A 12,679-nucleotide genomic window follows, 5' to 3' on the forward strand; every position below is an offset into this window, starting at 1 on the left:
GAGAAATGCCCATAGTCTCAGGATGCCTGGGTGGTTCACTCAGTTAAGCATCTGCCTTAAGCTCAGGTCATGATCCCAGGGGCATGGGATGGAGTCCCACATCAGTCTCCTGCTCAGCACGGAGCCTGCTTCTCCCACGCCTGCCAGTTCCCCTACTTGTGTACTCACTCTCAAATAAATAAATAAATAAATAAATAAAATCTTAAAAAAAAAAAAAAAGAAGGCGCCTGGGTGGCTCAGTGGGTTGGGGCCTCTGCCCTCCGCTCAGGTCGTGATCTCTGTCTGATCACAAGAGATCCTTGTGATCTCTGTCTGTCAAATGAATAAATAAAATCTTTTAAAAAAGAAAGAAAGAAAGAAATGCCCATAGTCTCATTACAAACGAGAGTGTCTATCAAAAATATATATTCTCTGGGGGCGCCTGGGTGGCTCAGTTGGTTAAAAGCCTCTGCCTTCGGCTCAGGTCATGATCCCAGAGTCCTGGGATCGCACCCCGAGTCAGGCGCTCTGCTCAGTACGGAGGCTGCTTCCCTTCCTCTCTCTCTGCCTGCCTATCTGCCTACTTGTGATCTCTGTAAAATAAATAAATTCTTTAAAAAAATATATATGCATTATGTGTGTGTGTGTGTGTGTGTGTATATATATATTCATTCATTCTCTGGACTTGAGGAGGACATAATCAAATAGGAACTACAGATATACACGGGCAGACAGTGCTTTTGGGATCTTTCTACCTTAATTTAAACCCTAAGACTGGCTGGCTCCTAAACAGAATTAGATGAAGTTAGTCTAGCTTGCAATAGTACACTGAATTTAACGATCACTGGTTACTTTCTTCAACTTGTAACGTTCACACTGCAAAGTCAGTTGTCCGAGGCAACAAGTTTGTCTGTCTTTCTCTCTCTCCCCCTCTCCCTCCATTCCTTCTTTCCTTCCTTTCATACTCGTTTATTTAGGGGTTCCATTTTTACTCCTCAACAGATTTTATGTATTTCTTATATGCTTCTTCACTCATTAATTCATCCAATTCTGAAGGATTACTGAGTGTTATCTTGATCAGCCAACCATCTTCATAAAAGGATTTGTTGACAAGTCCTGGATTTTCTGCAATTAATTTCAGTGACTTCTCCTGATGGTGGAGAATAGAGTTCACTAGCAGCTTCCACACTTTCCAAAGGACCAAACTCTTCTTGTTTGTTCAATTTTGTCCCACCTTTAGGCAGACTACATTAAACAACATCTCCCAAAGCTTCCTGTGCAAAACTGCTGAATCTCATTGTTCTGATACCACTTTCTGTTGTTATCCATTCATGGGCAGAGCCCGTGCAGTCAGACAGCACCTGCTCCAGGCTCCAGGGCTGGGGCAAGCAGGGCCCAGTGGGCTTAGAGGCTCTGCACCGCTCTTAGCACCTTTGAGGGTAATAAGTTTCAGTCCTCTTGAGATCCTCTTTGCTTAGTAAGAACCCGAGAGGAAAAAATATGGGTGAGGAAAGTATAAAACTTCTCTGTCAGTGATCTAATTTTGTTTCTCTGGATTTTGCAGGTCCAAGTTTCAAAATTCAGCTTCAAAATAATTTCTAATATGTAAATGCTGAAAATTCATGCAATGTCATTTCTCTCTCTAGCCTCATGACTTAATCCTATGTAATAAATGCCAGAAGATGTTAACTGATAAATTCTTTTCTCTCTTTTTCTTAAACGGGCTCCATGGCCAATGTGGGGCTTGAACTCACCACCCTGAGATTAAGTCCTGTGCTCTATTAACTGAGCCAGCCAGGTGCCCTGTAACTGATAAAAGCTTACAATGAGCACAACCCACTGCAGGGAAAGCAATTCTATTAACATCTGGGCTCTGTATTCAGTAGCAAAACCAAAATCCCAGATATCAAAGATCTCCATTTTGTTGGTTCCTTAGATCCCCACCTATAGATTTCTTAAGGCTTTGAAATGGTAACATCTCGTCCTATGTAGGATGTGAATATTAAAAAGTTTTCATTTTCTGACAGGAATTATGTTACTGAACACACAGAGGAGAATCTCCTTATATGATGCAAAAGTTATTAGAAAATAAAAATAGAATGGTGACATTTTGACAATATCATCCAAGTTCAGCTTCCAAAAGTCAAACAGATGCTGTCCTGTTCCCTTTATTGATCTGGATGAAACTTCAATGTACATTATGACCAACAAATTGTTTCTAACACCATCCTGCTATTTAATCTCATTTTTAGCTAAAAATTCATCTTTAAAAAAAAAAAAACAACACTGGGCGCCTGGGTGGCTCAGTGGGTTAAGCCTCTGCCTTGGGCTCAGGTCATGGTCTCAGGGTGCTGGGATCAAGGCCCAAATCAGGCTCTCTGCTCAGCAGGGAGTCTGCTTCCCATCCCCCTCTGCCTACTTGTGATCTCTCTCTCCTATCAAATAAATAAATAAAATCTTAAAAAAAAAAGTCTCAAAACAACAACAACAACAACATTGCCATTCTTAAGCTGCTTATAAAGTAAAAGGAGATACAGCACTCTTAGTTCATTTCTGTGAGATCCTTAACTCAGGGATTTTTCCCTAATGCTGAAGTATTTAGGCTCCTTCCTGGAAATAAAAAAGCACAAAGGCCACAATACGCTCTTCAATAACTTAGGTTTCTTGTGTGTTCGTGCGTGCATGTGTATGTGTGTTCTCCCCCAAGATGGATCATAAATGGTCTATTTTTTTTTCTTTATTTGGACCTCAGGTGTACAGAACTGGATTAATCATAATCCCTGGTTCATAACGCAGTCTCATTATGGCAAGCACTTTGTTTGGAAATTTAATTAGTTACTTTAACCTTGTAAAACGTAAACTATAAATAAGACCCTGACAATAATTTCTAACCATAGTCTCTGCCACTTTTATCCCCTCCTCTCCCTGCTTCCCTGACCCTCAAAATTAACATATTCAATCATGTTCATCATTCCTTTGCTTTTCTTTTTATAGTATTTTCCTGTATCTATTAGTAATCCTTAAATTTTTATTTTTTATATTAATTTTTAAAGGATATTTTAGTTTTAATGGAATATTACAAAAAGAAAGAGAGCTTGCCATTTGCAAGGATATGGATGGAACTAGAGGGTAGGTTATTATGCTAAGCAAAATAAGTCAGAGAAAGACAAATACCATATGAATTCACTCATATGCAGAATTTAAGAAACAAAACAGATGAGCATAGGGGAAAGGATGGAAAAATAAGATGAAAATTGAGAGGGAGGCAAACTGTAAGAGACACCAAACTCTAGGAAACAGAGGGTTGCTGGAGAGGAGGTGGGGGGGGGAGGGATAATTGAGTGACAGGCACTAAGGAGGACACTTGATGTAATGAGCACTGGGTGTTATATGCAACTGATGAATCACTAAATTCTACCTCTGAAACTAACAAAAAAAAGGGGGGGTATTTTAGTTTTATAAAAAGGATATCATGCAGAGTGAGACCTTTTCATGGCTTATTTTTTCCCTAGTCTCATCTACAATGTTACATACCTTTGTGGTTTATTCTGTTGGATATAACAATTTGTTGTTTTGCTTTTTAAATATCTATTATCCCACTGATGGGCACTTGGGTTGTTTCTGGATTTTGGCTATCATGAACAAATACTGCTATGAACTTATATACATACCCCCTGCTGTACATATATAAAAGATTCTCTTGGGTATGCTAAGAGTAGAACTGCAAGGTTATAAAGTATGTGAATAATCAACCTAAAGAGATAATGCCAAATGGTAAGCTAAAGCGGTTAGTTACATCAACTTATACTCCTCTCAGTAAAACATAAAAAGATCCTCTTATTTCTTGCCAATGGGGAATGGGTATGAAAAGATTTCTCACTGTGGTCCTAATTTACATTTCTCTAATGTTTCACCTAATGATGTTTATCATCTCTTCACACATTTATTGGCCATGTGAGTGTTCTCTTCTGTAAAATACACATTCATATATTTTGCCCACTGTTAGACTGAGTTTTTGTGCTTTTCTCACTGATTTGTAGAGTTCATTATAAGTCCTTGACATAGTATTTTTCATGTGTGTATATTCTAACTTCTCCTACTGTGTCATTTGTCTTTTTACTTTATTATGTAACTTGATTTTTAAAAAATGTCTGTTTTATGAAGTCCAATTTATCAGTATTCTTATAATCAATGCTTTCTGTGTTAAACTCTGCTATACCCAGGACCAAAAACTCTCTGCTATACCTATTCACCTATACCTTCTATTAACAGCTTTTAATTTTTTTGTCATTTAAATCCTTAATCGAACTAGAATCAAATTTTCTAAATATTATGAAGCAAGGTTCCACTGGTATTTATTTTAAAATCAAGAATATTAAAAATCAAGTTTTAATTATCTATAAATAAAAATATTCTGTTTTTATAGGATAATCTGGGAACTTCTAAATGGTCTGGAATTAACCTCTTACAATAAACACCTAAAAAACCAGGCAAAACATAGGAAATGACTATTTTTAGACACTAGACAACCGGCAACTAAGAACTGTGATCCCTGAGAAAAGGGAAATAAACAAGATGAGCTCTACCATAACCTAGGATTTCTAGGTTCTGGTTTCTCCTGAAATGGGGTCAGACGGGGCATCCAAATAGTATGGCAACTTCACTGAGTTGTGGAGACAGAAACTAGAGTTCAGGGAGGCCAAAGCAGCTAGGATTTATAGGACAGAGTGCACAAGAGCGGGGAGCTAAAGAGAGACAGAGCTCTAGAAATCCCCTTGATTTTGTATAGGATCCCCTTGAATTCTGGCCAAATAGCAATTTGAGGAAAGAACTATTACCAGGGTGAGCTGTAAAAATAATTACTAGAGTTCAAAGAGCATCTGTAGTCATCTGACTTCCCTCCAGCCAGAACAGAGAGACCTCCCTTGAATCTCCATGGCATTCAAAAGAACTCAAAAGTGCCATGCTTTAGGAACAGAGCTAAATTAGCTCTAGACTATAAAAGCTACTCTATGCTCACCCTAAAAGAGCTTAAAAACCTGAAAAAGATCAAAGTAATGTATAAGTAACTTAACTGCATGCCAGCAGAAAGAAAGAAAGAAAGAAAGAAAGAAAGAAAGAACAGAACCCATCATTCTTTAAAGGAATATAACAAAATCTAACACACTGTCACATTAAATTAACAAGGTGCAAAACCCCATCAAAAATTACTAGACATATAAAGAAGCATGAAAATTTGATCTATAACCAGAAGAAAACTCAGTCAGTAGAAAAAGACTCAGATATGACAGAAACAAGTAGTAGCAGACAAATACATTAAGTAGCTATCACTGGCTGCTTCTGTTTAATATTTAGGAAGTAAATCTTAAATAAGTAATACCGCTCTAGATAGAAGAGATTTCCCATACACTTGCAAGTCTTCTTCATGCGCCTCTTGTGCTCACAAGAAAGACCAGAGTCAGAGCAGGACACTAGAAATGGGCTACTGTGGCAGCTTAAGCATGACAGAGGTGCTTGGCAAAAAAGACACAATGCCCCACCTACATCCCCTAAACCCTTATCTTCTATTATTAAGCAAAAGCCTTAAGCCCTTGGGGGGATAGCCAGCAAATCCTCTCATTCAGAGGACACTGGCAAAGATCCACTGCTTCTGGGGAAAAACTAAAATGAAAAACCCTCTACTCCTTACTCCTGGTGAGAGGCAGGAAACCATCTTAAACCCAAGTTCCTATACTGATACTAAGTAGAGCTCTGCTACAGCTAGAGAAGGGACAAGAAACTCTTCCAAGACTAACCACAGATACAAGGCAGAGTTTAGCTATGATAAGGAAGAAGAGCAGAAAAACTAAAAACTAAAACTAAAAACTAAAAAAGTCTCACTCCCAAGATACAGTAGACCCTGTCTGAGACGGAAGTTGGACCAGATAACGCAGAACTCCCACTATAAATCTAGCCTAAATAAAAAGCATGAGCAGTTTGCCAGAGGGGGATAGGCAATGGTAGAGAGAACTTGTCTGTGGTATAGGCAATGCAGGGGAAGCTAAAAGTTGAGAGGGCGGGGAGAGCTGAACACAGAAAAACAGAGCCTCTGACCGCAGCCCCTACTCAAGTACAAAGCAGCCTATATTATTAGAGAGATTTGAAGCCTATGGAACAATAAAGGTACCAAAAGCCAAAATAACACCCAAACTGAGCCTGACTGACTCAATCCCCTGATGAAGCCATTTGCTCATTTTCAGGTTCAAATATTATTTACGTCAGTCTCTACATTTTCTACACATGATACTTGGTACTCAATCATGTATTACAGGACAAAAAAGTAAGAGAGAAAAAACACTTATGGCAAGACATAAGGCAATCTCAGAGATAGCTAAATGTCAAAACTATCAGGCACCTTAAATAACTATGATTCATACATTAAAAGATGTCATGGAAAAGGCAGACAACATGTGTAAATAGAGAATTTCAGGGGAAATGATAGAAATAAAAACATGGTATCAGGGAAGAAGAATTTCTCTGACAATCAACAGTGGGCTGGACACAGCTGAGGAAATAATCAGTGAACTTGAAAACAGGGTAACAAAAACAATCTAAAGCAAAACAAGGGAAAAAAAGGAAGGAAGAAAGAAAAAGAAAACAATAGAACATCCAAAAGCTGTAGGACAGTATTAAACAGTCTAGCATACATGTAACTGATCTCAGAAGGACAAGACAAAAAGAACACAGCTAAAGAAATATTTAATGACATACTGGCTGACAATTTTTGAAAAATAATAAGATATCAAACCACAAATCTATAAAATTTAGAAAACCCAATCAGGATAAATACCAAGAAAGACTTAACTTTGAAGCTAAAAAACTCTGACGGTAACTTTAAGGGGTTAAAACATTACATAGAGAAGAACAAAAGCTGAAATAATCAGGCCTCTCACTTGTCATCAGACACTATGCAGGCCAGTATACAGGAGTCACATTTTTAAGATTTTTTTTTTTTAATTTATTTGACAGATCACAAGGAGGCAGAGAGGGAGGCGGGGGGGGGGGGGGGGGGGGAAGCAGGGTCCCTGCTGAGCAGAGAGCCCAATGTGGGGCTCAATCCTAGGATCCCAGGATCATGATCCTAGCCGAAGGCAGAGGCTTTAACCTGCTGAGCCACCCAGTCGCCCCAGGGGTCACATTTTTAAAGTACTAAAAGAAAAAAACCCATCAACTCAGAATCTTACACCAGGTAAAAATATCTTTCAAACATAAAGATGAAATAAAGACTTTTTCAGACCAACAAAAACTAAGAAAATTCATTGCCAGAAAATCTGCACTATAAGAACATTAAAGAAAATTCTTTAGGCAGAAGGAAAAGGATATCAGATGGAAACTGAATTTACACAAAGGAATGAAGGACACCATAAATGGTAAATACATGATTAAATTATTATAAAAGAGCTCTTTCCTGGGGCGCCTGAGTGCCTCAGTTGTTAAGCATCTGCCTTCAGCTCAGGTCATGATCCTAGAGTCCTGGGATTGAGCCCCAGGCATGGGGGGGGGGGGGTCCCCTGCTCAGCAGGAAGCCTGCTTCTCCCTCCCACTCCCCCAACTTGTGTTTCCTTTCTTGCTGTCTCTCTGTCAAATAAATAAACCTTAAAAAAAAAAAAAAAGGGACGCCTGGGTGGCTCAATTGGTTAAGCAGCTGCCTTCGGCTGGCTTGGATCATGATCCCAGCATTCTAGGATCAGGTCCCACATCGGGCTCCTTGCTCGGCAGGGAGCCTGATTCTCCCTCTGCCTCAGCCTGCCACTCTGTCTGCCTGTGCTAGCTCTCGCTTGGCTCTCTCTCTGACAAATAAATAAATAAACTCTTTAAAAAAAAAAAAAAAACACAACCTTTTCCTTATTTTTCATTTCTTGAATTATTTAAAGCAAAGATAACAAAGTAACATGGAATTTATAACACATATAGAAGTAAAATGTATGACAACAACAGCACAAAGGATGACAGAAGGAAATGATATATACTGTTTTAAACGTCTTTTATTATACGAGAAGTAATATTGAATTATTTAAAGGTAATACTTATAAAGATATTTATTAAAAACCTGGAATAACACACATACTCAAAACAGCATCATTCACAACAACCAAAAAGTAGAAATAACCCAAATGTCCATCAACTGAAGAAGAGATAAATTAAATGTGGCATATCCAAACAATGGAATGTTACTTGGCCGATACATGCTACAACATGGATAAACCCTAGAACACATACGATTTTCATTTATTCGGAAAGTCCAGAATAGGCAAACCTATAGAGACAGAAAGATCTATAGGGAGATGAGAGGTATGAAGGATGCTGCCTTTCTGAGGGGATGAAAATGTTCTAAAACTAACTGTGGCAATGGCTGCACTACTCTGTGAACTAAGAACCACTGAATTATATACACTTAAGGTGTACAATTGCTGGTATGTAAATCACACCTCAATAAAGTTATTACAAAAACAGAGTTAAAACTATAAAACCTTTACAAGAAAACAAATGATTTGTGTCCTTCGGTTAGGCAACTGTCTTAGAATATGAATTATCCATAAATGAACAAAACAGACAAACTCGACTTCATCAAAATTTAAAACTTCTGTTCTTTGAAAGATACTGTTAAAAATAAAATAAAAAGAATGTCCTTCAACGGATGAATGGATAAAGAAGATGTGGTCCATATATACAATGGAGTATGACTCAGCCAGCAGAAAGGATGAATACCTACCATTTGCATCAACATGGATGGAACTGGAGGGGATTATACTAAGTGAAATAAGTCAAGCAGAGAAAGACAATTATCATATGGTTTCACTCCTATGTGGAACAGAAGGAATAGCACAGAGGACCACAGGGGAAGAGAGGAAAACTGCATGGGAAGAAATCAGAGATGAGACAAACCATGAGAGACTCAGGACTCTGGGAACTTGAGGGTTACAGAAGGGAGAGGGGTTGGGGGATAGGGTAACCAGGTGATGAGTATTAAGGAGACACATGGGGGTGATGAACACTGGGTGTTATACACAACTAATCAATTGTTGAACACTACATCAAAAACTAATGATGTACTATATGCTGGTTAATTGAACATATGACAAAAAAATTTAAAAATAAAAATAAGGGGTGCCTGGGTGGCTTAGTTGGTTAAGCGACTGCCTTCGGCCCAGGTCATGATTCTAAAGTCCCAGGATCAAGCCCGTGTAAGCCTCCCTGCTCAGCAGGGAGTGCGTTTCTCCCTCTGACCCTACCCCCTCTCGTGCTCTCTCTCAAATAAATAAAATCTTTTAAATAGATAAAAAAAATTTTTTTTTAAAGATTTTATTTATTTATTTGACAGAGAGAGATCACAAGCAGGCAGAGAGGCAGGTAGAGAGAGAGGAGGAAGCAGGCTCCCTGCTGAGCAGAGAGCCCAATGCGGGGCTCGATCCCAGGACCCTGAGATCATGACCTGAGCCGAAGGCAGCGGCTCAACCCACTGAGCCACCCAGGCGCCCCTAAATAGATAAAAATTTTTAAAAAGGCAAGCCACAGCCTGGGAAAAATACTTTACAAAACACCTCTCTGATAAAGGACTCCAAATACATAAAGAGCTCTTAGCAACAAAATAAGATAAAAAACTTAAGTTTTAAAATGGGAGGAGCGCCTGGGTAGCTGAGGTCATGATCTCAGGGTCCTGGGATGGAGCACTGTAATCAGCTCCATGCTCAGCAAGGAGTCCACTTCTCCCTCTTCCTCTACCCCTCCCCCCACTCGTTCTCTCATGCTCACTCTTTCTAATAAATAAAATTTTTTTTTAAAGATGGGGGAAAAAGTTGAACACTTCAACAATGAAAATGTAAGAATGGCCACTAAGGACATGAAAATAAGCTCTGGGGTGGTTCAGGGGGTTAAGCATCTGCCTTTGGCTCAGGTCATGATCCTGGGGTCCTGAGATCAAGCCCCACACCGGGCTCCCTGATCAGCAGGGAAGTCTGCTTCTCCCTCTCCCTCCCCTCACTCCTGTTCCCTCTCTTGCTCCTCTCAAAAAAATAAATAAAATCTTTGGAAAAAAAAAAAAAAAAGGTTAGGGGCACCTGGGTGGCCCAGTCAGTTAAGCATCTCACTTCTGCTCAGGTCGTGATCCTGGGGTCCTGGGACTGAGCCTTGCATGGATCTCCCTGCTCAGTGGGGAGTCTGCTTGTCCTTCTCCCTGTCCTCTCTCTCTTCCCCTCCCCCCAACTTGTGCTTGAGCTCTCTCTCTCCCTCAAATAGATAAATAAAAACTTCAAAGAAAAAAAAAAGGTTAAACTTTCATTTACAATATGACCTTGCAATTCCACTTCTAGCTACTCAAGAGAAATGAAAATATACATCTACATAAAGCCCCATATATTAATGTTATTTCATGGTTTAGTCATAATAGCCCCAAACTGGAAACAACCCAAACAAGCATCAAAAAGCCACTGGATAAACAAATTGTAGTAAATTTACTCAATTAAAAATTAACTGCAATTAAATGGAACAAATTACTGATACATGCAACATGTATCAATCTTTTAAAAAAATGAACAAAATGAACAAAGCCAGATACCAAAAACTACTTATTATTTTATATATATATATAATATTATTATATGATTCCATTTATTGGACATTGAGAAAAGGCAAAATATACTAACAGGAAGCTGATCAGTGGTCGACAGGTGTGGTGTTATAAGGAGAGGACTGACTGCAAAGGGTCGCCAGGGAACTTTCTGGGGTGGTGTAAATGTTCTGTATCTTGATAGTGATGATGGTAATTGTAAAACTATGTACATTTATCCAAACTCATGAAACTGAACATTTAACCTGGGTGAATGTTAATGTTGGTAAATTATGCTCAATAATATCGATTTTCTTAAAAGGGATAATTAGTAGTTTCATTCCTTTTCTAAAGTCTACAGAGGTTCCAAAGGTCTCAGGTAATTCCCAAAAGGTCTCAACATCGAATCTGCTCTACTTTTAGGAGCTGACCTTGATTTCTACTTTTTACATGCCTTGCAATTCAAAGTATAGCACCTCCAAAACACAAAACTCTAAACTTTGTGAATAAGGCTTTGAGAATCCTTAGACCAGGCTGACATAAACTGTGTTGTGCTATATGGATTACCATCACCAGCTAAATTAAAGACGCAGTTGAACATTATTTGATCCTTCTGAACTTTTCTGGTTTCTCTGCTTGCTTTTCTTATCTCTCCACTAAAAAGTATTTACCATAAATGTCCTGTGAATTTCTCATTATTTCAACACTCCCCAAATAATCAAAGGCAAATAAAGCATACCTCAATCAAGAGAAAAAATAAGTATATTGGGCTACCAGCCCCTATCAGGTTTTGAGGAACAAGCAAGGCACTCAAAAAAGGGGCTGGCACATATCACCCAGAACTCAAGATGGGCTTTCCTGCACATCTACAACAGTAACAGGTTGACAATATATAGAACAGTGCATGAGAACTGTAGTCAGAGTACACTTAGGACCTTGCTTTTTAACCCAAGTTAATCATTCAACCAGTATCACCAAAGAAAACGAAAAAGAACAAGATGTAGAAAGGAGTGCAGGGCACTTGTAGGTTCTGATGTGGACAAATTCTGTATTACCCAACTGTTTTAGAAAACACCATCTTTTGAAATTAACCTTGCTCTATAGCTCTACAGAGTCAATAGTAAGTGAGAGACTGCTATTAGCAAAGATATATGGCAACCAATAAAAGAACAAACAAGTCAACAAAACCAACTTAAACACGTTTACAAAACACCAGAATGCAAACTTAAAACTGTCTGGAAAGAAAGTGGAATTATACTTAAACAGAAATAGAAATCCTCTCCATTACCGCACTTTACTCCCTGCAAAAATCATAATCAGTATCTTTTATTTATGTATGAACCCATCTTGCTGGTAGACAAACTGATCAAAGTTGTGGTGATTACTTCTAATGCTCTAATATATATCATAAATGACAAGATCGAGGGGAAATAAAAGCTAAATGTTTTGAGGATTGAGTTGAGCTGACACTCACCACAAACTTCTCACCATTCTGCTCCACATGTTTGTATGTGGGGACCGATATGGGTACTGCTTGCTTTTCTGTGTAATCATAAAATGATTGTCCCAACGAGTCGTCACTGGGATCTAGGTTATCTGCCTCATGTGGAGGTACAGATAACACTGTCAAGATCAATTCCTTCTCGCCTGCTCGGATCAGGTCCACCACCTGCTTGTGTGTCGCCCCCTCAACATTCACGCCGTTCCTAAGGGGAAAAAGGGAAAAAGAAATCCCATAAACCAGAAGGGTCCAAACATCTTGTATCTCCACCCTCCTGCCCCCACTGTCATGCAGTATGAACCATAAAATCAAGATTAATTTGGTTCTAGAAAAGCTGTTATTATTTTTATAGATCATAACATGAAAAAGTATTTGTGAACTTATGGCAGGGAGAAAAAATGGAAACAGGTGAGAGGCCTGCCCTTCCTCTATGCTAGAATCCCACACAGAGCTTCAGGAAAAGCACATGGTGAAACTGCAGAGGAAACAAAGCTTTCAAAGCTAATTTCCTCATCCTAACCAAGCATGTATACAGTACATTCAAAACGCCTTTTTCCCCCCCAAAAACGCCTTTTAATAATACTGCCATTTGAACTCTACTTAGTTCTTTTTAA

General features: G+C 38.8%; 1 protein-coding gene across 1 annotated transcript in view; it reads right to left on the reverse strand.

The window, feature by feature from the left end:
- The window catches only part of LOC111162060 (sorting nexin family member 27), a 63,335-nt gene that overhangs the window by 26,842 nt on the left and 23,814 nt on the right, over positions 1-12,679 (reverse strand). The window contains exon 2 of the mRNA XM_022526252.1: positions 12,039-12,270. Coding sequence (XP_022381960.1) covers positions 12,039-12,270 — 232 coding nt within the window. The remainder of the gene's footprint in view (positions 1-12,038; positions 12,271-12,679) is intronic.

Source organism: Enhydra lutris, unplaced genomic scaffold (assembly GCF_002288905.1).
Source record: "Enhydra lutris kenyoni isolate GAN:26980312 unplaced genomic scaffold, ASM228890v2 scaffoldscaffold88, whole genome shotgun sequence".
Classification (NCBI taxonomy): domain Eukaryota; kingdom Metazoa; phylum Chordata; class Mammalia; order Carnivora; family Mustelidae; genus Enhydra; species Enhydra lutris.